This window comes from Nematolebias whitei, chromosome 4, assembly GCF_014905685.2.
Source record: "Nematolebias whitei isolate Nwh7 chromosome 4, NemWhi1, whole genome shotgun sequence".
Classification (NCBI taxonomy): Eukaryota; Metazoa; Chordata; class Actinopteri; order Cyprinodontiformes; family Rivulidae; genus Nematolebias; species Nematolebias whitei.
Window position 1 is genome coordinate 33,427,332 of NC_056501.1, and position 25,677 is coordinate 33,453,008.

General features: G+C 39.8%; 1 protein-coding gene across 1 annotated transcript in view; it reads left to right on the top strand.

The window, feature by feature from the left end:
• Window positions 1-25,677, top strand: part of tenm1 (teneurin transmembrane protein 1) — a 439,293-nt gene that overhangs the window by 378,448 nt on the left and 35,168 nt on the right. Inside the window, exons 24-29 of the mRNA XM_037675401.1 lie at window positions 4,135-4,218; window positions 4,668-4,862; window positions 18,028-18,115; window positions 21,174-21,370; window positions 24,427-24,740; window positions 25,237-25,409. Of these exons, the coding sequence (XP_037531329.1) occupies window positions 4,135-4,218; window positions 4,668-4,862; window positions 18,028-18,115; window positions 21,174-21,370; window positions 24,427-24,740; window positions 25,237-25,409 (1,051 nt within the window). The remainder of the gene's footprint in view (window positions 1-4,134; window positions 4,219-4,667; window positions 4,863-18,027; window positions 18,116-21,173; window positions 21,371-24,426; window positions 24,741-25,236; window positions 25,410-25,677) is intronic.

The following is a 25,677-nucleotide window of genomic DNA, read 5'->3' on the forward strand; positions in this document are numbered from 1 at the left end:
TATATATATATATATATATATACTGTATGTGTGTGTGTGTGTTTTAAATCCTTTCCACACTCTTGGAATATTCTAAACAATAGGGATGCACGATATTGGATTTTTGGCCAATATCCAATATGCCGATATGATAAAACTTATTCGGCCGATAACTGATGCTGATACCGATATTTTATATACTTTCCTTTGTTAGACCATAGCCCTCTTATTTAGGCTTATTTGCTACAAAAATTGTGTAACAGCTGTAAGAGCTGGTGACGTATATTCAGTAACAGTCATATGATATGCATAGCACTTTGACTTATAGTAAATGAAAAGTGTTAAATGTAATGTATTAGCATTAGTCACCTGCGACGCTGTCTCACTTGTGAAGGCTTGTTCCAGGTTCCTAGCTGCAGTGTGGGATCCTCTGCTGCACTCCTGTGCATGAAGGACAGCCTTTTTAAGTTAAAAGTTTTTGTCTATCCATTGTGCCGTAACACTAATCATGTTAACGGGGCTAACGTGACGTCCAAATGTCTGTGGTAAAACTCACACAACAAGTCGTGCTATCGGCTATTAGCTTCTCAATGACATTGGAAATGAAGGCTTGTAACTCGAGTAACGTTACATGGGAAAAATATCTTTGACTGGGGTCGATGTAGAGAAGCTCAATGTAGTCCATAAATCTTCAGAATCTGACATCCTCACCAACAAAAAATAAAACTTTCACACCGCTGACATTTTGAATTCTCCTCTCCGCTGTGAGCTCGAGTAGGCGCACGTTACGTCATCGCGTTGTGCTGTCGCTGCAGGCAAAAACAGCGCTTTTTATATTGGCAAGTTACTTTAATGGAATGGCCAATGTCCCGATATTGAAATTTAATGTTAATATCGGCCGATACCATGCCGATAATATCGTGCATCCCTACTAAACAATATTTCTAAACGCTCTAAAAGAGCACAGAATGTCGATTTCAGCTCTCTGCCGCCACTGCTCTCAGCCACCTTCAAGTGCTCCTGGCCACGCCCACTTCTCCGCTCTGCACGGTGAACAGCTAGCTGATCAGCACATAATGCATTAAAATTGCTATTTTTATTTGCCTGACCTCTGCCTTAAATGACTTTAGTTCACTCAAAGGTATTAGATTTAAAATATTTCAGTTCACGTATTGATCACGTGCATATCTGAAGCATTGTCTCTCTTGTAAATGAGTCCTCAAGGCTCAATGAGACTAACCTGTATAAATAAAGGTTGAATGAAAATTGTTAAAATGTTGTTTTTGCAGCCTGAAGTTGGGACGGTGCAAAAAAAAAAAATTCTTCTTTCTCCAAAGGGGGTCCTGACAAAAAAAAAGGTTGAGAGCAAAGTCTTAACCTCACACACTCTTATCATGCACAACATGGAGCCTGCTGTGTTTTAATACAGAACTGAAAACCTCACAGAAACATCCATTTCTGGATGATCTTTTGTCGTAGTGAAGTCAACATCCAGTGGAAAAGATGTTTTAGAAAATGATTGATACCTTTGCTATTTTTAATATACAATTGTTCATTTATTCATTCAACCTTTATTTATACAGGTTAGTCTCATTGAGCCTCGAGGACTCATTTACAAGAGAGACCTGATTTTAACAAAGAACACAGATGAGGTAGACAGCAATAGACAAATCATATAAAAAACATATAAAATGAAAAGTAAATAGAAGAAAAGATAAAAATAAAAAACACAGCCACATTATAAGGTGAAATAAAATACTAAAACAGGAACATGTCTGCAGTGATTGTTGCCATGAACTTAGCAGTTGTTTATTTTGTTGCTGTTAAATACTGTACGAATTAAATCATGGCTCTGTTTCTGTGGTCATATTTTAAAGGCAGAGTAATGTTGCTTTTGCTTTCAAAAAGCTCTGAATTCTTAGCACCAGCCCACACAGAAGTTTCAGCTTTTGAAGTTGCCAGTACTTGATTGTCAGAAAGCCAAACAATCTGGCTTTCTTGAGGACACAAATACATTAATAAGTATTTATGGGAGGGAAAAAAAGATAAAGAACCATTAAAAAAATATTATTCTTTGTTATCACCTACTGTGGAAAGATAAAATGTTATGTCTGTGTATTTTGTGTTAGCAGAATATATTTTACCACAGAAAAAAAAAAAAAAAAAAACAACTCTGAAAATAATAAATTGGCTGTCAATCAAAATCAGTATGGCCACAACAGCCAACTGACTTTGAAAACACAAAAATATTTATAACTCAGTCAGTTTTATAGATACTGAGCTGAAATTTTGGTGTGGTGGTAGCTGAGAGTTTTTCACAACACGTACTCAGAGATAACAGAGTGTGCAGATCTGTTTAAAATGTTTCCAACAATCTGTTGGAGTTTACGCCATCTGTCTAAATGTCTCATCAACCACCTGACAATGTGTATTGAAATACTCAGAAAGGAAACAGTGAAAATACAGCTACAACTGATTTCCTTCCAGAGACAACCCAGTTCAGTATAGCTGTTGTTTCATTCGTTTGTTTTTCCGGCTGCTCCCTTCATCAGTGACTAAGTCGCACAAAGACTTGGCAAATATTTTTACACCGGATGTCCTTCCTGAAACAACCACAGACCACCGAGCTACCACAGCCCTCTGTGCGGAGCGGAGAGCTGCTATCTAGGGCACCCGGGGGAACAAATGTTGGAGGTTAAGGGCCTTACTCAAGGGCCCAGAGTGGAGCAAATGAGGGTGGAGGCAGGTGTGAGTGCTTCATTTTCCCAAACACATTTTGATGTTGTCGGTCTGGGAGGTTGAACTGGCAACCTTCCTATCACAGGCTCACCTTTTCTAACATCTGCGCCACCACTCCCCAAATGCAATATAGCTGCCAGTGCTAATTAACCTTAGCTAAAACAAAAATGACTATAACTCAGAGAATTTTCCAAATATTGAGCTAAAATTGTGATACTGATTAATAACATGCTCTGACTGTCCCTCCTCTGGACATGTCCAGACCTTCTCAGTTAGAGAGGCCAGACTGATGGTTTGGACATGCCCAGAGGAGGGACAGTGGGTATATTGGTAATAGGATGTTAGAAATGCAGCTGCCAGGAAAAAGACAAAGAGGAGACATACGGATGCAGTTAGAGAGGACATGGAGGTAGTTAGAGTGAGGACAGAGGATGAAGAGGACAGAGATTGAGGAGGATGACTCTCTGTGTTGACCCCTGAAGAGGGAAAAGCTGAAAGAAGATCACATACTCTGACTGCTAGCAAGAGACACAACATCTTGCAATATCACATTAGACCAAAAATTGCACCAAAATGTTTATAACTGATTTTGCATCGTAAGAAGATTTTAGTTTAAAACTCTGGCAGAAAATGTGCAACACTTAAAGAAATGCATTTTCTTTAAGTGTTGTATTTATTTAATGTTTGGAAAGGACAAATAGTTTTTAATTTAAGCATTTCATGTAGGGTTTTCGCTTTGTGTCTGGGTCATACTTGTAGAGCTGGCCACTTGTATTCACACCTTAGGTCTGTGATCATAAGCAGGAGAGATTCGGACACTTGTCCTCTTGGTCAAGGGACACAATGAATCCCATTTGATGAATCTCTCCACCTCCTAAAATTAGATTTCAGAGCGAACGCTTTCTCCTGCTCTCATTTGACAGAGCCTATAATTGAACATGTCAGTGGCAATTTAACATGATCCATTTATTTACCAATCCATCCTGTGAGTCATCAATCACCTGATCCCCCCTGCACGCACCGCCTCAGCTTCACACAGCAGCTCAATGTCTGTGTGTGTGTGTGATGGACAGGGGATGTGGGTGGCTGTGAGATGGTGTAGGTTTGTCCAGCGTTGACCCCCACGGTGTTAGCAGACATGATGTGCTATTTGAGAAGGCAGCAATCACGGTTATTGGTTGACATTTGAACGGAGCCCAAGCAAGCCGGTGTGAGTCCTGAATAAACACGGGGAAGGCTCCCTGCCCAATGCTGACCTTTGCATGAACAGGGAGGGTCAGGAGACCTAATACTATGTTATTAAGGATATATTATTTGTGCTACCTGTAACTGACTCTTGTGGGCAGTCACCAGTGAGGCTTTCTTGCAGCTTTTAAAAAAAAAAATAAGGTTGTATCTTTTTGTGTCATTCTAAAGGTGCGATTGGAGTGGCCAACGGATCTTGCAATTAACCCTCTGGACAACTCGCTATACATCCTGGACAACAATATTGTCTTACAGGTGAAGAAACTGTACAAAAATAAACAAAATGCATGTTTGATTCATTTATTCAGGTGCATTTTTTCCCTGGAGGCATTGTACAAACAGTTTAACAGTGCAAAGTAAAAATATATACTGTACACAAATTCCAGAGCTGTCACTTAAAATCCATTTAGATTAAGAGAGGATTTTTACATAAATAAAAGCAAAGAAGTAGCCTGTTAACAAAAATGACACACAGTCACGGGTCTCTGTGGGGGCTTTTTCTTAGAAAATGCTGTTAAACTCTTTCTCTAAAGTTAATAGAGAGAGCTTTTATCTTATAAAAGTCAGCATACAAGGCAGGACGGAGGATGTTTGACGCTCTGAATCAATTACAATTCATCCAATAAATGGCTGATTCCATGAAGCTGATATAAAGATACAGCTTTTGTTTTACATTGATGATAAACCACAGGGTGTGTTTTTAGGTGTCAGAGAGTCTTCAGGTGCGTATAGTGGCGGGGAGGCCCATTCACTGCCAGGTCCCGGGTATCGACCACCACCTGGTGAGCCGAGCAGCCGTGCATGCCACCCTGGAGGCTGCCAAAGCTATTGCCATGTCCCACCTGGGAACGTTATTCATCGCTGAGACGGACGAGAGGCGAATCAATCGCATCCAACAGGTCACTATTAATATTACACACACTCTGACTGGACTTCAGTTGTTTTAGTGCTTTTTTAAATTATTCTTTAAGGTTGTTAGATTGTTCAAGTCCTTTGTGTTAGATGTATCCAGTTGTACTGTGACTGTTACTTTGTTGCATACACTTTAAAAACTGTTCATATGTGCTGTACACAAATCATCTGCTGTGGACGAATCAGTGAAAACATAGGTTACGTACTGTAACCACAGATTCTATGAATGTGGGTGCAACCCTTTAAGCCACCCTTGTGGGTCTCACCCCACGAGCAGTGCACCACCACTGAAGAAAATTCTAGTCCATGTCCACCCACTGTGTGGGCTCCACCCTAGACCGTATAAATAGCATACGGGTTGGTAGTTCTGCTCCCAAATAGCTAAAGTTTCTTCAGCCATTTGGGAGCCAGTGAGATTCAGAGCTTAAAGGGCTGCACCCACATTCATATAATCTGTGGTTACAATACGTTACCTACGTTCTATTTCATTTGGGTTTGCCCTTTAAGTCTCCCTTATGGGTTAAAGGCAAAGCAGGATGTAGTCCATGCCTCACTGGGTCCATCCAAATCTAGGAGCACATAACCAAAAACTGCTTAAACACACATTCTTACTGATCCCTATGGCGTGATTACATGTTGTTAATTCAAGCACCTGATGTGCACCAAAACAAACACGCATCCCTTATATCGAACTGAGAATTGATTATTCAGTTTAGTCGCACGTTTTAGTACAAGAGTGAAAATATAAGGAAAAATTTTCCGTACAAGAAAAAAAAATCCCTTGCTTGGATTTCATACAGGAAAAGACATCTGCTTGAAAAGAGCAAGCAACATTGGGAAGGAGGAATGAGTGAATACGGCTGTGATGTCACTCAGACATGGCTCTGAGAACCAAAGGTGTCAGAGATGAATTAGAAATATCACCTAGGTAGAAAGGGATGAGTGAAGTCAGTGACGACCAGGAAGCCGCAGAACAGATGTCCTGTACAGACACACCACCATGTAGCGCCGTGGAGGTTGAAATCCCTCTGGTGGAATGAGCCCTGTGTCCATCAGGAAGAGGAAGAACAGCCGCCGAATAGGCTAAAAAATAGCCTCGCATAGCCAGTGAGACAACCACTGAGGATATAAAGGTTGTCCTTGTGACTGGTTTTTGAAATGAATGAACAGCCGATCAGATTTACGCAGAGAGGCTGTGCGTCTTACGTAACATGCAAACGCACGAACAGGACGAAGGAGGTGAGATAGAACCTTGTCTTCAGAATTATGTGGAGGGAGGGAGAAACCATCCAACGTTATGATTCTGGATCTGAAAGAACTATTTATGCTTTTAGGTATAAAGGCAGGATTCAGGTAAAGCACTGCTGAGCACTCATCGCCTTGGATTCTAAGACAGAAGGGGCGACCAACAGGGCTGGGAGGTCGCTTTCTCTCTTTGCTGATGTCAGAGCTAACAGCAAGGCTGTCTTGAAAGAGAGAAATTTCAGTGATACCTGATCCAGGGGTTCAAATGGTTATTTAGACAGTGCGCAAAGTACAAGCACTAAATCCCATTGTGGAAGTAGCATGCGTAAAATCGTTATGTGTCTGTGCACACCCCTCAAAAGTTGTTTCATCAGAGGGTGATTAAAAACCGTTCTGTCATTAAACTCCTCACTACAGGACAAAATGGCTGCAGCTTACGTCTTAAGGCCAGGTTTCTGTCCATCAGCAGCTGCACAAAATATAATACGCAACTTAAAGAACAAGAATTCAGATCCACTTCCTTCTCTAAACACCATATCTGAAAAGCTGCCTACTTGGCTGCATAGCAAGCCGTGGTGAAGCTGCGTGTGCACCTTGGATCGTGCAAACCATGTCCTGAGAGAAACTCAATCCCTCTAAACATTCCGGCTCAGCGGCCAGGCTCAGAGATGCTGACCTTTCACCAGGGGGCTCCTGATTGTTCCCTCCGCTTGTAAGATCGCATCCTCCTGCCATGGCAATTTCCATGGTTCACTCGTCAGCTGTTGGAGAACTGGAAACCACAGAGCGCCCGTGCATTCTGGAGTGATCAGGATCACCCTCCACTGTTCCTCCCGGACCCGCTCCAGCAGCTGTCCCATAGTGGAATCAGAGGAAATACATAGAAAAACATCTGAGGCCATAGTTTGTGTGCAAACATGTTCACTCCCAGTGGTGGCATGTCTCATGTTTTCAGAGAGAAAAACAGTTTGCACTGAGTGTTTTCTCAAGTGGCCATCAGATCCACGTTTGCGTTCCCGAACCGGCTCAATATCTGAAGGATCAGGTCTGGGTCGAGGCTCCAATCCTTGTCTCGGGGGCCGCCCCTGGACATATTATCTGCTCCGCTGTTTAGCACGCCTGGGATGTAAACAACTCTGATATGTGTGTAGTAGTCACGTAGGTACGTGCCACTAGTTGTAGTATGACAATATATGAGATATATATGCATACAATATATTCACGAGTTCCTCATCTTTCTGACTGTGTAATGTCGTGCATTGAATTTAACAGAAATGTAACGAGAGACGTTATTTATCTTTGACCCATCAAAATGAATGCGGTCATTTATTTTCAGAATCAAAGTTTAACATCAAACATTTACATTAATTTGGCAAAATATGAAAATAATAACAGACAAGTTTCACAGAAAAGGGACATCGATCACTCGGCGGTGAACGAGGACTTTGCTTCAGATATTTCTAAAATATCTGTACTGATTTTATGAGAAAGAGGAGAGTTTTAAGATGAAATGGAGTTATCTTACAGAGAGATATGTGAGGGAATTAATCTGTTTGTCCAGAACGTGCACGCTTCATCAGATCTCAGCTTGCCTCCGGTACACTTTAGTCGAAGAAGAAACTGTTACCTGGTCGACGTAGATCAGCTCGGTATAGAATCCTTCCGACTATTTCAGCGTCTCCGTTGAGAGCAGCTGAAATCCTTCGAGAGTCGTGCGTGGTTTGTTCAAACAGAAGTTATAATCCCAAAACGTCTCTGGATCATCCTGAACGCGTTTGCACCCAAGAACTCTGAACTCCTTTCATTCTTCAGAACTTCTCAGACTCTAACAGAATCTTTCAACTCCAGCAACTCTCTAGTTCTTCATCTCCTCAGCCTCTGGAACTCTCTGGAATTCTTTCCCAGACTCTGGCAGAACCGGGAAGTTGCCACATTTTTAATGAGTTGACTTCCGGGTCAATTTAGAGCTTTCTGATTCGTGGATGGACCAGAAAGAGGTGTGGTTTTTGACGTAAGGTGTTATCAAAAGTCGAGGTCAGAGAATGAGTTTGTTTAACAACTGACAGAGAGATTATTGCAGAAAAGCAGACTTCGTGGAGTCAACTCTTCTGTATCTTCTGTAAAGATTAAACATGACATTTCTTTTTCAGTAAACATTTAGTTGACCGAAGCTTCAACTTTCACATACTTACGTTGCTTGGCTCATTTCAGACAGAAAATCAAGAAATGCATATTAACCTGATTTCTTCTTTGAATGAGGAATAAAAATCATTACTTACTGTTTATGTAAAAATAAAAATGAGTAGTTCTCTTCAACCTGTAACTTTGAGTGAACTAACACAATTTGATTATCAAACATTTGTAAAACAGTGATGATTATAAAGAATTGTCTTTTCTGCTTGATTAAATCAAGAAAGAAAGTCATCAGATGGCTCAGACTGTATTCAGATCAATGAAATAACAGTCCCTGTCCATCTGATAGATTTGAGGTCATCAGGGTCAGATCAGGGTCAGATCAGGTTCACTACATGTGTGCGTCCAACAGAGCAGCTCTCTGGCCACGTCCAGTAGCTGAGCTGAATGAACGCCCCCTTGGCGATTTATGCAAGTTGCCGTGGTTCTTTTGTCCATGTGTACCATCACGTGATGATCCCACAGCAGCGGGGCAATGTGTCTGATCACTTTACCCACAGTAATCAATTCCAGCACATTTACGTGGAGAGATAAGAAATGTCTTTAGTTTCAAATATAAGACAATTTCTTATATTAATGGAGAGTTGACAGCCCTCTCTCGGACAGATACTGTCTTTATAGAGGAACATTTCTAAAACAGTCATTTACATTCTGGCTGCAAGCGGTTCACTGTGACAAAACCACTGATAATATTGAGACCTCAATTATGGTCAAGATTTTTTTTTTTTTTACCTCAACAGCAGCTACGCAAAAGTGAAATGGAAGTTAAACTTACACATTTTTTGTCAAGTTTGTATTTAATCTTGTACATCAGAGATGTCAACCTTTTAGATGCAAACCATGCAGAACTCTGAGATTCTAATTCTAAAAACCCAAATATAAAGCAAAAAGGTTTTTTTAAACTGTTTTAGTCCAAAAGCAAGCAGCAGGGTACCACAGGACTGAAGCCTTTTGGCACCGACACCTCAAAAATACAGTATTCTGTACTCAATCAATAGAGCCTTTGTGGCCTGCAACCCCATGCTGAGCCTGTGCGGAGGCAGACAGGATTATAAAATGCCTCAGATCCCTTTTTGATGGAGACTGACCAGCCATGTAGGATAGGGCAATGAAAAGATTGCAGGGTGAGCTTTTTATTGTTATTTTTGGTCTGCATTCATCAAGCTTCTCAGTGTCGGGATGAAAAGTCAATCTAGATCTAAAATCATTTATCTGTGGACATTTAGATGGACGCATACACTCACTCAGCAACAGGTTTTAAACCGGTTGACATCGTTGTGTCACGATGAATCGTCGAACACAGCGGTATGTTTTTACTGTAGCTGTGTACTGATGAATGCTGCTTTTTTTTAGCTGATACTGGTGTGCATCTAACGCATCAGGAAAACAAGCCTGGTTGATGCGAATACTGTGTAATACTGCAGATTCATTCAATTAAAACAGATTGCTGTGTCACTCGTAAGACATACTAAATGCACACAGGTACATATTTCAGATGGATAAATAGTGAAAGTCGATTTAATGCTACATTTCATCATAAAATCCCAACATTGGCTTGATCTTGTACTGTTCAGCAACAAGTCTTTTTTTCTTCTCCCCATTCTAACGAGCCCTAATAAATGTGAACGTGCCTTGGCTGCAGGATATATTTAGGCAATGCTTTGGCACTGACTATGATCTGATTTCACGGTCTAGGCACGTCTGTCCATCACATGCACCCAGGGCAGTTGTCCAAAACATCAAAGACTGCACATAAATATTCAGTATGTGCTGATTATATATATATATATATATATATATATATATATATATATATATATATGAGCATCGAACTGCATTTAAATTACAATTATTACAATCATAATTAGCTAATGAGCTATGTTTTGCCTGTGTTTGGTTGAAATTAGGACCAAATTGCAAAGATGGAGCTTTTATGACTTGTTAAAGAACTTTGTCATCATTATTTTAAATCAAAGTCCTGCTTTTTGTAAAGTCTGGAACCACATGTGTTTTTATCTGCTTGCTGGCCTCCTGCTGGGACACGTAACTGATTAGCAGAGCTCCACAGGAGAATCCTGGAGAACGTATAGGCAATTTCCTGGGTCAAGGTTTCGGCACGCTTTGATTCCTAGCTCCAGAACTGTTCAAGTTTTGTGTTTTACTCAGAGAAGAATTACGCCTACAAATTGGAAATACGTGTATTTTCTGTCTAGACAGGAGATAGTTGAGATGATTGATACCATGCCTGGGTCTGTGAATGAAGCAAAAAGGGTGCAGCTGGTTAACTTAGACGATGTGCACTGATGTTAAAATATTCACTTTATTAAAATCTGTATAAAAAGATATTATTCTAAAACTTGTAGTTCATTTAGACGTGGTACTGTATGTGATGCCATTTAGTTTTTGAAGAAAAGAGGCTACATTTGTTTTTGTTTTGTTTTCCTAGTAAGAGTTTATGTGTGTGAATGAGAGGGAGGCCGGTGGAACAGTGAGGCTACAAGGAGCAGAGGTCACCAAGGTGCAGGACTTCAAGTACTTGGGGTTCTCTGTCCAGGAAAATGGGGAGTGTGGTAAAGAAGTGAAAAAGAAAGTCCAGGCTGGATGGAGTGGATGGAGAACTAAGTTTCAGGAGTGATTTGTCACAAAAGATTGTCAGCAAAGGTCAAAGGAAAAGTTTACAAGACAGTGGTGACACCAGCTACTGTATATTGTTTGGTCTGGAGACAGAGACATGGACAAAAAGACAAGAGAAAGAACTGGAAGTGGCAGAAATGAAGATGTTGAGGTCCTCCTTAGGAGTGACAAGGATGGATAAGATCAGGAATGAGATCATCAGAGGTACAGCACAGGTTGAACAACTGGGAGATAAAGTTAGAGAGACCAGACTGAGATGGTTTGGACATGTCCAGAGGAGGGACAGTGAGTATATTGGTAGAAGGATGTTAGAAATGCAGCTTCCAGAAAAAAGACAAAGAGGAGATATATGGATGCAGTTAGAGAGGACATGAAGGTAATTGGAGTGAGGACAGAGGATGCAGAGATGGAGGCGGATGACTTGCTGTGGAGACCCCTGAAGAGGGAAAAGACCAAAAAAGGACAGTCATTTCCTTCAACATTTATGATTTTATTTAACAATTAAAAAAAAAAATTTTAAATTATTATTATTATTTACTTTATTGCTCGACAATCTGACTTCAGGGTAAATATTTCGACATGGCCTGTCCTGAGATAAATGGTGACTCTTTAAGGTTTTTCTACATATTACAGGTTTTTTTCTATTTTAAAATGAAGGGGGTTTGTAAACGGCTTATCCTTCTGAGATTGATGGACATCCAACATTGCTGCTATAAATATTATATATATTATTACTGTTATAGAGGAAAGGGTCCTCAGATCGTTGAATTTTTATTAGTAATTTTATTCTGGAAGGGGCACCACTTGCTTTCCGGTTCTTAAGCAAGAAAATTATTAAATCAGACTCAAGTTTTTTGCTCTAGTGAGTTATTTTTGTATTAAATTCAAATGTCATATATAATAAAAACGCATTGAGTCAAAGTACAATTTTGTGAAATTTATTATCGATTTTGGTAAATATAAGTAATCAAGATGATGAGTACAGCTGAAGAATGAATAATGGCTTTAATTTGACAACACAAGAAGTTGTTATGGAATTATCTTCTAAACTTTAATATGGTGAATTATGAGGTTCAAAGCAGAGTAAATTATCATCTATAAAGTTAACTAAAAGAAGTGTTTTGGCTAGATGTGATTTGTCAATTTAGGAAAACTTAATTCTAATTAATAATGATGAATTTTGTTTAGACTGGGCAACTTCTTATCTTGAGCACCAGACACCAGCAGAGAGAATTCCTACCGATTTGAAGTTCTAGTTCAACCACCCGAGGGTTACCAGGGACTCTCTTGAGATGAGTTAAGTGTCGAAGGTGGATATCCCTCAACACTGGACATCAGCTGAAATCTGGAGTTGATAGTTATCTGGCTCCCGATGGGGTCAATTGATGTGCTCCTGGAGGGCTGCGTTTTCTCCTTCTGGTGACAAAGAACCTTTTGGTGCTTCCTTGAAACACGAGACAAATCTATGGAACACTTGTCTCTTTTCTGCATGAACTTCTTATCTTCTGGCATAAATTTCCGATTGCTTGACCTTTCTTCTTCAAAAGCTTCCCCAAGACTGCTCTAAACTAAACGTCAGAATAACTTTCTCTGACTTAGAGGGCGTTACAATATTGACTGTCGACCCAATCAAAACAGAAAGGGTGGACCTTTGTTTCAGGTTACTGTTTCATTTGAACTTTAATAACATTATAAAAAATAAATGGCTAATTTACTCTGCTTTGGTAAATACTCAATATAACAGCAGGATAATTAAAACTTCTGAACAGTTTTTACTCATCCATAAACATTTTCATTAGAACTTTTTCAAACAACAGTTGAAATTTCTGATTACTAGTTTTTTTACATCTACTTTCTCTTACGCATAATTAAACTGAGTACTGAGTTGAGGAAGGAAGTACACAAGTTATTTCATAGCAGTTTTACAGCAAAACATTCAATTGTGTTCAGGAGAACTCAGAAATTTAAATTGTTCAGAAAAATAATTTCTACCGTGGGATGGCAAAAGAGTCCTTGAGGAACAATAGATGGTTCTTTCCCACACTCTAAGACTGCAGGACGAATCCTCCCTTTGAGGAAGAGATACACATAATGCTTCAGATGTTATATTTCAAAGGTCAGATGGAAAGGTTCTCATACAAAGGAACGTTTAGCTTTGCTGAAATCATAATAGCAGGTGTGCAATTAATTACAATAACAGATTTTTGTTATTCATTTTTTTGTAACATGGTTTCTTACTGTCCAGCTTTGGGAATGAGAGTCAGTCTTACTTTCAAAGTATCAAAATAATAAAAGTTGATGGCAGAAAAACCTTGATGTGTCCCTACAATGCATTTGTTTTTTTTTTAAGTTTGTTTTGGCGTTGTGTTGCTTCCAAAATTGCAAGCTATCAGAAGTTTTAGCATTTTTCTTTTCCCAATTTTCAAAGCATGGAAAAGATCAGACTTTTTTTTAAAGCAAGCCTTATTATTTAAACCCTGAACATTTTATCATTTTGCCAGTTTACCAATAGGAAATAGCACAAAATGTAATTATAATTAAGCTTTAAATGTACAATCCATGTCTTCTTTTACCTGAAATCATGTATTAAAAAGGGCATTTTTAAAGTGATGCATACTGCCCTAAACATCGCATGCCAAATAATTTTTAAAAAGTCTAACGTGATATGTTCATACTCTTGTGATGGGCTATTAACTCAGCTACTAACACAACAAATTTTATCCCAAATACAAAAACTGACTAAGTGTAGCCATTTTTGTGTTTGCTAAGCTTGATTAGCGGTGACATCCATCTAACGTCAAGCAGAATACAAAACGTTTTCAGTTTATGTGCATTCATTATCTCATTTATAATCATCCTCTGGTTCATGAGATGTTTTGCTAACTGAAAAATTATGAAACACATGCACACAATTACAAAATGGTAGGTACTAAAAAGCACCTACAGTGAATGTAGTAAGGTTTAATATAGTTTTATTTTAGTTTTAGTTCTAATAAATCTGACAATGAAAATAAATAATGAGGTTGAATCAAACAGATGAAATGCATCAGTCTCAGCTCTGGTAATAATGTTTGACCCCACCCACATCCATTAACTTAGAGCAATATCATTTATTTATCAAAAATAATAATAATAAAACACTTTATTCTGTGTTTCTGTATTTACATTTTACTTCTGTATGGATCAGAGTTTGTTTTTATTGATTGTTGTGCGAGTGCAGTTTTATGGCGGATCACCGATCTCTAAAAAACTCGACCTGCTGATTCCGATTTTGTTTTATAAGCGACACTGGTCAGTAGTGATGGTAATATGAAACAAAAGCTTCAAAACATGCTTCGAACCCTGCAGTCAAATTACATCGGAGCACTGCTTCGGAGCCTGTTTTGGTGCCGAAAAAGTCACGTGACACGTGACGTCCGAAACACAAACTGTTTCGTTGTCGGAATGAATCACTTGACTGGTTCGCGGTCCAAACAGCTGATTCCCTGGCACCGCCTCGTCTCGATTCTGACAGGTGACAGGTTGAGACAGTTTTGAATTGAGAGCTCAACACTATGGAACAGATCTAAAATGTTTGCAATGTGTTGGAGAGTAGGTGTGTTTTTGCTGTTTTGTTGTTAATATAGTTGACATTGAGTAATTATGGAGGCAGCCAGGAAAAGAGGCCGTTCTAACATGTGGGAACACTTCATTCTGCTCATGATAAGGTGGTTTTGGCATTTAAATGTCAAAAAAGTTATAGTGATGTTCAGCAGTGATGTTATCTAACCCATTTACCCCATGTATTATATATAATTACTGTAAAATGATGTATGTGACTTTAATAATCATATCAGTATGGGCTCAAATTAATGTGTATTAGTGTATTTGTGCAGGTGCAGTGTTTGGTGTGTTCAACTGAAGCATCATGATACCTCCTCTATGATTAGACACTTCAGCGCCAAACATGGAGATGCTGGAGACGTCATTTCATCGTTATTTTAAGAATGATAAAGACTCGGACTCTGCCACAGTTACACAAGCACAATACCATTACAACATTTTTATTAAATCTCTTAAATGCACATTTATCAATCTTTATTCAAAAACATGTAAGCATGAATACATTTTCAAACCAGACAACATAGAAATTTGATTAATTTTAAAAGTATGTTTTTTTTTTTTTTACCACAGTAATGTAGTTTCTTTAACACTAGTCACTGAAGTTCTTCGGTGTGTGCCACCAAAAGCATAACGCCTAATTGGAGCAGCATTGCAAAATGCCACAAGAGGTCACTGTAACTGAAGCTTCAACAAATGAACCTACAGTATTTTTGAAACATTTGGCCCAACTGGTTCAATGCTTCATAAAAGCTTCATTTGCTCATCGCTACTGGTCAGGTGTTATAAGGTCACAGTTCATTCATTCATTCAACCTTTATTTATATAGGTTAGTCCCATTGAGCCTCAGGAACTCATTCACAAGAGAGACCTGAAATGCACAATGCACCTTCAATTTTCCAGTCTTCTTTTATTGTAAAACATAGCTGTTACAACCCTTGGAATAAGTCTAGGAGGTACAAGGTATGACACAAAAAATGTAAACTAAACATAAAGCTAATAACTCAGACAACCTAACTTGGCATTACATTAATTTAATTGTGTAAGAGTTTTTGGGTGTTACAGACAAGAGGGGAAGCATGAACGTCAGGGTCTCCAAGGCCCAAACAACAAACAAAAAAATGCCCCTTCTGGCTAGAAAACAAAATAACCTCTTATCTAACAAAACTAAAACTACAATTCCTAGGCTCCCTGGCTGGCCACAAAACAGAAAAGTTAGATAAAAATTTAAATGGCAGAGAACCCCTACCAAACTTCCCATCTAAACAAAAGGTTTCTTAAATAGAACTGTTCACAGAAGTTAACAGAAATCAATTCAGAGTTGCTAAAATATTTGTACAGAGTTCAGAGTCAACTGCACTGCACAGAACCAAGTAGAAATGCCCAAGGAGAAAAGGGGTGTGGCACTGGATCCCTGAAGCTTTTATGCAGTCCACTGATGAGGAGGAAGTGATTCCAGGTGTGCAGCATGGTGAGACAGCATGGTGAGACAGCATGGTGAGACAGGAGGCCTGTAAACAAGCAAAGGAGGAGAAAGATTGTCCTCTAGTAAGAGAACCCCCTAGAAATCAGTGGACGTAACAATAGCCTTGAACAATATCCTAGAAATAATACGAACTTGTTTTAACTGCCCATGAGGCAGTGCTCTGAAATATAAATGAAGTTTAGACAATTGTTGTTAAAACTACAAAAAAATCCTGGTAAAACTGGTTTCTCGTGCAAGTATCGGCCGATCTCCGATCTCCCATAATTAAGTAAATCGGGGCCAATATATCGGTGCATCCCTAGTTTCAAGAAAAAGAAACCGTCCAGAGGACCAGACTGAACTTTGTTGGATTTTTCTACCTGGATTATTGAGCATGAATCAGGAGTTTTTGTAAGTGTTTTCTTGGCCAGGAGTACTCTAAAATGGTAGGAGTTGAAATGACTGGTGATGGGGTTGTGAAGGGTCCTTGGTGATGCAGCTATAATTGGACTGCACAACATAAAGTTCAGTGAGATGCATTTGAGGGGTACCGATCAGTTTAGCTTCCTGTTTGCTGATTCTAGTGAGTTTTTCTTGTTTTGTTTTCTGTAAAGAACTTGTGCCATGATGGGAAAGTGAATGTAAGGGCAGTCTCAATGATTGACAGTACACTCACTGAGCACTATAGTTAAAATGTCTTGTTTGACCTTGAAACCTTTCAGTCTTCTCAGGAGGAACGTGCTGTTTTGTGTTTTTGTACACACACACACACACACACACACACACACACACCCCTGCATGTTGTGAGGACACATACTCAGTACCTAAATTCTTCAACACACCAACCTGTTCCACCACCTGCCCCTCCAATATCAGTGACCCAGTGAGAGGCTGGGGGGTTGCAGATGCACGGTGACCCCCACAGCACAGCTTAAGTTTAAGGTTGCAGGTGATATGCATTCTTTCAAGGCCTTTATATTTATTTATTGTGTGAATGCTTGTGAAGCAAGTAGGTCCATTTTTCCTGTGTACGTTTTTCGACATCGCTCTCGTCTTGCAGTTTTCAACTTATTTCCACAAATCATATCAAAACGTTCAGCTCTTTCAGGACAATCCAGCTATGACTTTTAGTATTGGTGCAACTTTAGATGTTTGGAATATTTAGCTTTCTCTGCCATTTTTTTCTCACAGAAAATGAACTGAGCTCATTTTACATCCTTCAAATATTTAGATCTGTTCACAACCTTTTACTGCTCCTTTCACATTTTGTTCTGGTTCAGTTTCTTTCTGCTTCCTTGTGAAAATTTAAACTTATTTTCAGCTATTTTCAGCTGTTTGTTCAGCTGTTCTGTGCTCCTTTCAGCTAACTACATGTGTGCTTCTTTTAACTTCTTTCTGATAATTTTAGCTTGTTGTACGCCTTTCAGCTTATTTCTATTAGTTTAAGCTTTTTTTTACAGTTTCAGCTACTTAATTAGCTCTTTTTATGCTAGTTTTAGTTTTTTTGGCTTATTCCACAGTTTTTACTCATTTAAACTTTTCAATCTAATTCAACACAGTTGTGCTCTCTCCACTTCCTTCTGTTAGTTTAAGCTTCTTTCTTTTTTTTTAGCTGCTTTTCAGCTGTTTTTTTTATTAATTTCAGCTTTTTTTTTTTAGCTAAATTACAGTTTTTTGTGCTCATTTCTTCTTCTCTAAACTAAATTCAGCAAATGTGTTATTTCTACTTTCTTCTGGTAACTTAGGCTTGTTCTTCCATTTCAGCTACATTTCAGAGTTTTTTTTTTAGCTAATTTCAGCTGTTTTTCAGCAAGCTCTTCTGCAATAAGCATTCACACTACATTTTCGCAGGAAATGAAATTTCTCTAGTTGATATTACAGTACCTCTTCATTTTTTTTTATTATACATTTCCTAACTGCCTAACATAAACTGTTTATAAAACAGCAGTGAGTTTGTTCAGTATCTTCTGGTTTTCTGATCAAAGGTAAAGTCTTGGTTTTCCAAAAATCCACAGGTGTCCACCAACGGGGAAATAGCCATAATCTCAGGAGCCCCCACGGACTGTGACTGTAAGATAGACCCCAACTGTGACTGCTTCTCTGGTGGGTGTCACACACACACATTGTTCCATGACTGCAGGATTAAATAATGTGACAGAATATTAGATGCATGTCTAATAGGATTAAAACATTAAAATAAAATAAAAATCATATAACAGCATTTAGAAATCAAGTCGTAAAATCTTCCTCTGTCTGCTTCGGAAAAAGATTTATAGAAAACAAATGGACAATTTGAAGGGCTAACATGATTTGATAAAGTCAGTATGTCTTGATATCAAGTGAGTAAATCTTGCTGCCTGTGGGCCTGAGCTGTCTAATAAATTTATTAGCAGTGCTCGAGAATGAGTTTTCCTCTTGTCCGTCTCCTGCAATGTATCCCTCTTTACTTTCAGCCACTCTGAATTATTAAAGTCAGCTGGAATCTTGATGTCTGGGAGGGGCAGCTCCCACTGCCTTTGAAAAATACCAAAAAAAGCAGGATAATGAAGTTTAAGTAAATGATGACAACATATAGGATGGAGGGTTCTGGTTATATTATCTCAATGGAGAATGGAATTAGATGGAGATGTTGCCTGATGTTAGATGCAGAAAGTGTGTGTGGAAATGTTTTTATATCACAGCAAAGCTTCCTTTTTACAAAAACCCTCCAGCTAAATTTCAGTAAGAACAAACTTGTTTAAAACGTTTCAACCCATTCAAGTTACAGCTGTAGAGGAGAAAAGCTCCGTCTTTTTAGACAAATGCTTAAACTGGTTTGTGTGTCGTTGAAGGGCACCTAAAACGGGATAGAGGGAAGGAGGAAACAAATACGCAGATGTTCCTTTGACAGTTAGGCCAAGCTTTCATTGTAAGTGTCAGAGGATGTGATTTTATCATTTAATTCTGCTCATAAAAATCTGTCTCTTTCCTATTCAAAACGGAGGGAAGTGTTTCTGCCACACCACAAACCAGTGGGCTGTAACCATCCCCTATTCCTTGGATTGTACTTTGCATATTTTCAATCATGTCTTGCTGTTAACAGATGATTACTCTCTTCAGAGGCTTTCCGTTCCCATCCCCTCACCGTAAACACTCACGCGGAGCCTTTGAACATGCGCACGTCCGTCAGCACACACCGGCAAATACAAAAGGACACAAACGCTCACATTTGCTCTAAAACATGCACACGCACGCATAATGTGCGTGCTGGCAAGAGATAAACTGCCACCCTGCTGTCTGTACGGAGCCATCAGGGGCCCCCGCTCCGCTGCTGACAGCATTTGAAGGCCCTCACACAGGCGATCTTCCCACCGTGTCACCAAAGAAACGGGCTCCTGATGAACCTGATACCTCTGTCTGATAGGACCCGGGTCACTATCAAGGTGGTCATCAGACACTCTGCTTTAGGAGTCCCAAAAAGGCAGAGTCCTGAACTAAACTGATAACTGCCTCAGCACCATCATGGGGTCGTCTTATGACGACACAGCTGTGTGTGCTGTTGTGACTTTGGTCTTTCAAAGGAAATAAAAGATTCTGAGCAGAGTCTCAGGCCCTGTTAACATGAAAACTATTTCTGGTGAAAATGGAAGAGTTTCGTTGCATTTGTACTGTTCACTTACACAAAAACAGTGAATGTTTTCTTTGACAACGGCACGATGTGACTACGGGTTCCAGAGTGCAATGGTTCAAAAACGTCCCGGTGTCCGTTGTCATGTAAACCGAAAAAAAATGGATATTTTCTGTCAGGGGATCCCTGGCTCACGTGCAGTATGACGTAAAACACAATGGCTTCCTACGCTGGTGAAGATTGTCAGTCATCCAGGACATGATCAATTCAAAAAGCGTTCAATACAAAAACAACTGGACTTTATTTGTAACAGAAGACGTTTCGTTCCTCATCCGAGGAGCTTTTTCAATTTTTCAATCTTTTTCAGCTTTTCAATTTTCAATTCAATCTCTCACTCACTTGCTCATTGAATTGAAAAAGTTCCTCAGATGAGGAGCAAAACGTCTTCTGTTACAAATAAAGTCCAGATGTTTTTGTATTGAACGCTTTTTGAATGGCTTCCTAGAATTCACAGAAGAATAAAGTATCAACAGTGGTGGATACCAGAGTACAGTATTCCCTCGTTTATCGTGTGTGATCTGTACCCTGAAGATCCGCGATGAGTGAAACATTGCTAAGTAGGAATATTAGTACAAGTAGTAATTTATTTTATTATACACATATATATATATATATATGTGTGTGTATATATATATATATATAAAGGCATTTTAAGCCCTTCCCACACTCTTGCAATATTCTAAACAATGTTTCTAAACTCTAAACGCTCTAAAAGATCACAGAACGTCATGATTCCACCTCCCTGCCTCGTCTGCTCTTTGCCACCGATAAGCGCTCTTGGCCACGCCCACTTCTCCATGCTGCATGCTGAACAACTGATCAGCTGCAGCAGGATATTTATCCGGCAGCAGTAAGGCCTGCACAAAGGTGCAGGAGGTGCTAAATAATTTGTTTTAAATAAATATTACATGCCAAGTGCGCAGCTCATCCATCAGTCAGCCAATTGAGTGTCATGTCAAATCTTATTTTGTAAAGCTGTGATAGAGCGAGTTCGTGATAAACGAACCGTGACGTAGAGAGGGACTACTGTATTGTTTGTGCTTCTAACTCTTATAAATCTAACTATGGCTGTCCAACACAGTGCTCATTTTCTACCTCTTTACTTAAATAACAGAAGATGGATCTCATGCAGCTCCACTCACCCTAACCAACAGTTGAACCTCGTCGTCTGGCCATAGCAATATTTTATTCTCTGCCATCTCGACTGTTGTAGCGGCTTTCATGTAGAACTTTTTTTTATTTTTACGCATGCGCAATTAGAGTTTCAAGTTTCAAAGAACATAGCATCAACTAGTGGTGTGGTGAGGGAATTACATGTCTACCGTTGCTGTGTAAACAGAGATTGTAATTAGGACGTTTTCATGTAAATGTGTTTATAGAAATGGGAAAATTTTCAGTTTTCGTTGGATCGTTGTGTAAACAGGGCCTTAGTTTTGTTCTGCCTTTTTGTTGTTGTTAATAAACACGTAATTTGCTCTTGTTGCATTTTATCAGGAGATGGAGGGTACGCCCGTGACGCTCGACTCAAAGCCCCTTCCTCCCTGGCAGTGGCCCCCAATGGCACTCTGTATATTGCTGATCTGGGAAACATTCGGATCAGAGCCGTCAGCCCCAACCAGCCTCAGCCCAGCCCAGCTGGACTGGTGGAGATCAGCTCGCCACAGGACCGGGAGCTCTATCTCTTCAGCCAGGTAAACAGCACCGAAGCTCTGTCTATAAAAACACTGTCTGCAGGCTGCAGATGTGTAAAGGTCAGAGGATGTAGATGTTTTCTGTCCAGATGTGGACGAATTTACTTGTGCTTTCAAACATAGCCAATGTCGAAAGTTACTCTTTAGGATATATACAGCTGTATAAGACACAAGTACTGCAAGTTTTTGTATTGCTTTCATTGAAGTCAAATGTTTACATACATTTTTTAGTAGTTAGTAGCATTGTCTTTAATCTATATGACTTGAGGTGAAAGTCCGTGTATCCTTGCACAAGATGTCCACAATAGTTTGCTGCAATTTTGTCCCATTCCCGATGACAAAAGTTGTGTAACTAAGCCAGGTTTGAGGGCCGCTTCACTCACACATCTAGTCAGCCCTGTCCACAATTTTTTAATGTTGACTGAGGTCAGGACTTTATTACCATTACAAAACATGGACTTTATTGTCCTTGAGCTACATTGTAACTGGTCTGGCAATATGCTGAGTGTGACTGTACATTTAAAGACCCTTTTAAGTTAAAGCTTTAACTTCCTGTCGGATGTTTAGAGATGTTTCTTCAAAATTTCCCCACAATGTTGTGAAGTTCAGCGGTTCTCTTTCTCATATCTTGGCTGATTTCTTTAGATTTTGTCCATGCTTCCACACAAAGAAGCAGTGTGTTTGAGTCAGACTTAAAATACATCTACAGGTCTTCATTTAAATCAAGTGACACAAATTCTACTTTAAATAAACACTAATGACGGTACAAATTGGGCATTGTAAAAGTATATTAATTAGTGGTCCATGTTTGGTTAGAAGGTGGGCCTGTGCTTGGAGGGTCACTGGTTCAATTCCTCAGACCAACAACATCAAAATGTGGGTGGGAAAGGTGAAGTACCCACACCTACCTCCACTGTCACTTGCCCCACTCTGAACCCTTCAGCATGGCCCCTAACCCCCTCCCTCTGTGCCCTAGACGGCAGCTCTCTGCTCCACACAGAGGGCTGTGGTAGCTCGGTGGTCTGTGGTTGTGTCAGGAAGGGCATCTGGTGTAAAGAACAACTGACAAGTCTTCGTGTGAGTTAGTTCACTGTGGTGACCCCTGAAGAAGAGAGCAGCCAGAAGAAGAAGAAGAAGAAGTTCTCTCGTTTATCGCGAGGGATCCACACCCTGAAGCAATAAATGAAAAATTGCAAAGTGGAGATACAGTAGTTCAAGTTCAAGTACAGTAAACTTTATATTAAGGCTTTAGAAACCCTTCCCACACTCTTGGAATGTTATAAACTCTTAAACCTACGTCATTTTAACAACATACTAAATTTTACTTACTAGCTCTGCAGAACAGCAGTGGTTCTGGTTCCGGTCCAACTCTGTTCTATTCTGACTCAGTTTGTTTCTGCAGACATATCCTGCATCAATGAAGCCCACAAATCAGTCCTCTAAACTCTTTAACCTACTAGTTTAACAATATACAGTACTTATATGTACAGGAGCTACAAAATTTTACATACAAGCGTTCTGCAGAACAGGAGCGTCCGACCCGATAGATGAAAAAAGTCCTGGTGCAGCATGACTGAAGCCCACCGCTCCATCCAGTGCTGCTGCTCCAGGAGCAAGGCTGCCCATTAGTCCATCGCCTCTGGCCCAGTTCAGACCAGCACCACGTGACCAGAACCTGACTGAACCCCGCAACCATCTGCAGCTCCCAGGATCCCAGCCCAGCTACTCAGCAGTGAAGCTACAACTTGAAAGATGAGTTCAGCTTCAGGATTATTTGAGACCTTTCTCCTGCCAGTTCTTTGAGCTTATTATCTTTACTTCTGACTTTGGTTGCAAAACTTTCCCTCCGTTTGCAGCAAGCAGCAGTTGGAAGCAGTGTTGACTTCTGGAAAGTGAACTGATGGTTTGTGGGTAACGTAGTTCTTTAGACTGGCAAAACATTGAAGGCTTAATGAAAGAAAACTACAAAATGGAGATACCATCCATCCATCCATTTTCTTTACCCGTTTATTCCATTTTGGGTCACGGGGGTCGCTGGTGCCCATGTCCAGCAATCACTGTGCGAGGGGCGGGGTACACCCTGGACGGGTCGCAAGTCCATCACAGGGCCACATAGAGACAAACGAGACAAACAACCATTCACTCTCTCACTCACACCTAGGGACAATTTAGAGTTACCAATCAGCCTAACATGCATGTTTTTGGACTGTGGGAGGAAACCGGAGTACCCGGAGAAAACCCACGCATGCACGGAGAGAACATGCAAACTCCACCCAGAAAGGCCCCTGGATCGGGGTTTGAACCAAGGACCTGCTCGCTGAAGGCAGCAGCTCTACCAGTTGCGCCACCGTGCTGCAAAATGGAGATACCTTTTTCCTTAATATTATGTACAGTACTGTACTTCAACAAATCACGATAGAGCAAGTCCGCGAAAGTTGAAACGTGACGTAGCGAGGGACTAGTGTATCTTGGTTTTTGTCCACATTTGCACAACTTTGGTTGCCAGATCTCTTTCCCAACAAGCTGATTTGCATTTTAAGTCTAACTTATTTGTTAAATTACAAAATAGGACAATGTTAAATGTTTTATAAAGTATCCTATATTTTTATTATTTTTTTGTACTCTATTACTCTGCAATGGGAAATTAATTCTCTGCATTTTTCATTAAGTAAATCCTTGTACAACTGTCTTGTACTGAAAGAATAGTGTCATCTTTAGGGATTTAAACTATTTCTTTTAGTCATAAACTCAATCCAAAGTTTAAATCGTATATGTTAAATTAAAATGACTAAATCTGAAAATCAAAAGGAATATTTTATTTTATTTATAAACAAGGAGTGACATTGACAAACAAATACTAGTTAAGTTCAGTTTCTTTTGTCATAAAACTAGTTTTATTTTGTACAGTTCTGTTTTTTTATGAAGATTCAAGGTTTATCATTTAATGATTCAGCTTCTTTGTAAATAAATCACCAGTCACTTGTTGGGGAGGACTTACAGCCGTGTCACATATGGATTGACTCATAATACCATCCTCCTCTTCTCTCTTCTGACAGAATGGTTCCCACATGTCCACCAAACACCTCATCACTGGCCACTACCTGTACAACTTCTCCTACAGCATGGACGGCCTTCTCTCTGGCATGACGAGTCGCGACGGCCGCAGCCTCCAGGTGAGAAGAGACGCTCACGGCGTGCCCCTCTGGCTGGCGCTCGCCGGCGGTCAGGTGTACTGGTTGTCCCTCAGCAACAGTGGGATGCTGAGGAAGGTGTCCGCTCAGGGCCATGACGTCGGCCACATCTCTTACCACGGCAACACTGGTCTCCTAGCAACCAAGAGTGATGAGAATAGTTGGACGACTGTTTATGAGTAAGTTTGTCTTCCTGCTATAATCTTTACTTTATTTCCCCCTTTATATTATTTTACCTTTTCTTTGATTTAATTTGTGATATTTTTTGGTTTGCTTCTGTTTGCATGTGAAAGTTTACAGGAACCATAGGCACTAGAGTGCCATCTAGTGGTACCTTGTGCATTACCTTCACTCAACAGGGGGAACTTGTCTTTTAATTTAAGACTTTTGATAGAAGCACATGGCTGCAACACTTTGATCACATACATGTTTAGCTTTGTACTTCTAGTGCACACACACTAAAACACACATGTGTGAATTATTCACCACAGCCAGCTCAGTCTCTGTCTCAAACGCCACGGCTGGGTAATTACACTTATAAATCATAGCTGACACTTACTCTGTGCCAATAAAACAAGGGGCTGGTGAACGTGTGTGTGTGTGTGTGTGTGTGTCTGAGAGTGATAATCATCTGTGTGTGTGTATGGTCACACCTATCTTTGTTTGTTCCGTTAGATATAACAGCGAGGGACGAGTCACCAACGTCACCTTACCCACAGGTGAGGTGAGCGGTTTCCATGGCAACCTGGAGCGCTGGTCTCGAGTTGAGGTTGAGGCATCCAACCATGAAAACTTTGTCACCAGCACGAACTTGTCTGCCAGCGACACCATCTACACCTTCAAACAAGGTGACACACCCTAACTAGTTGTTGTTGTTTACTTGTTTTTTTGTTGTTGTTGTTTATTAGCAACGTTTTGTCAATTTTGAGGGGTTGGATAGTTCCTAAATGCATGAATATAGATTGACTTATTCCCAATTAAATCAAAAGGAAAGGTTTTGCTGGACCGTTGGGGGGGTGTTGGCTAAAGCTTATACCATGAAACCAATGTTTAAATATATAAATATATAATATATATATATATATATATATATATATATATATATATATATATATA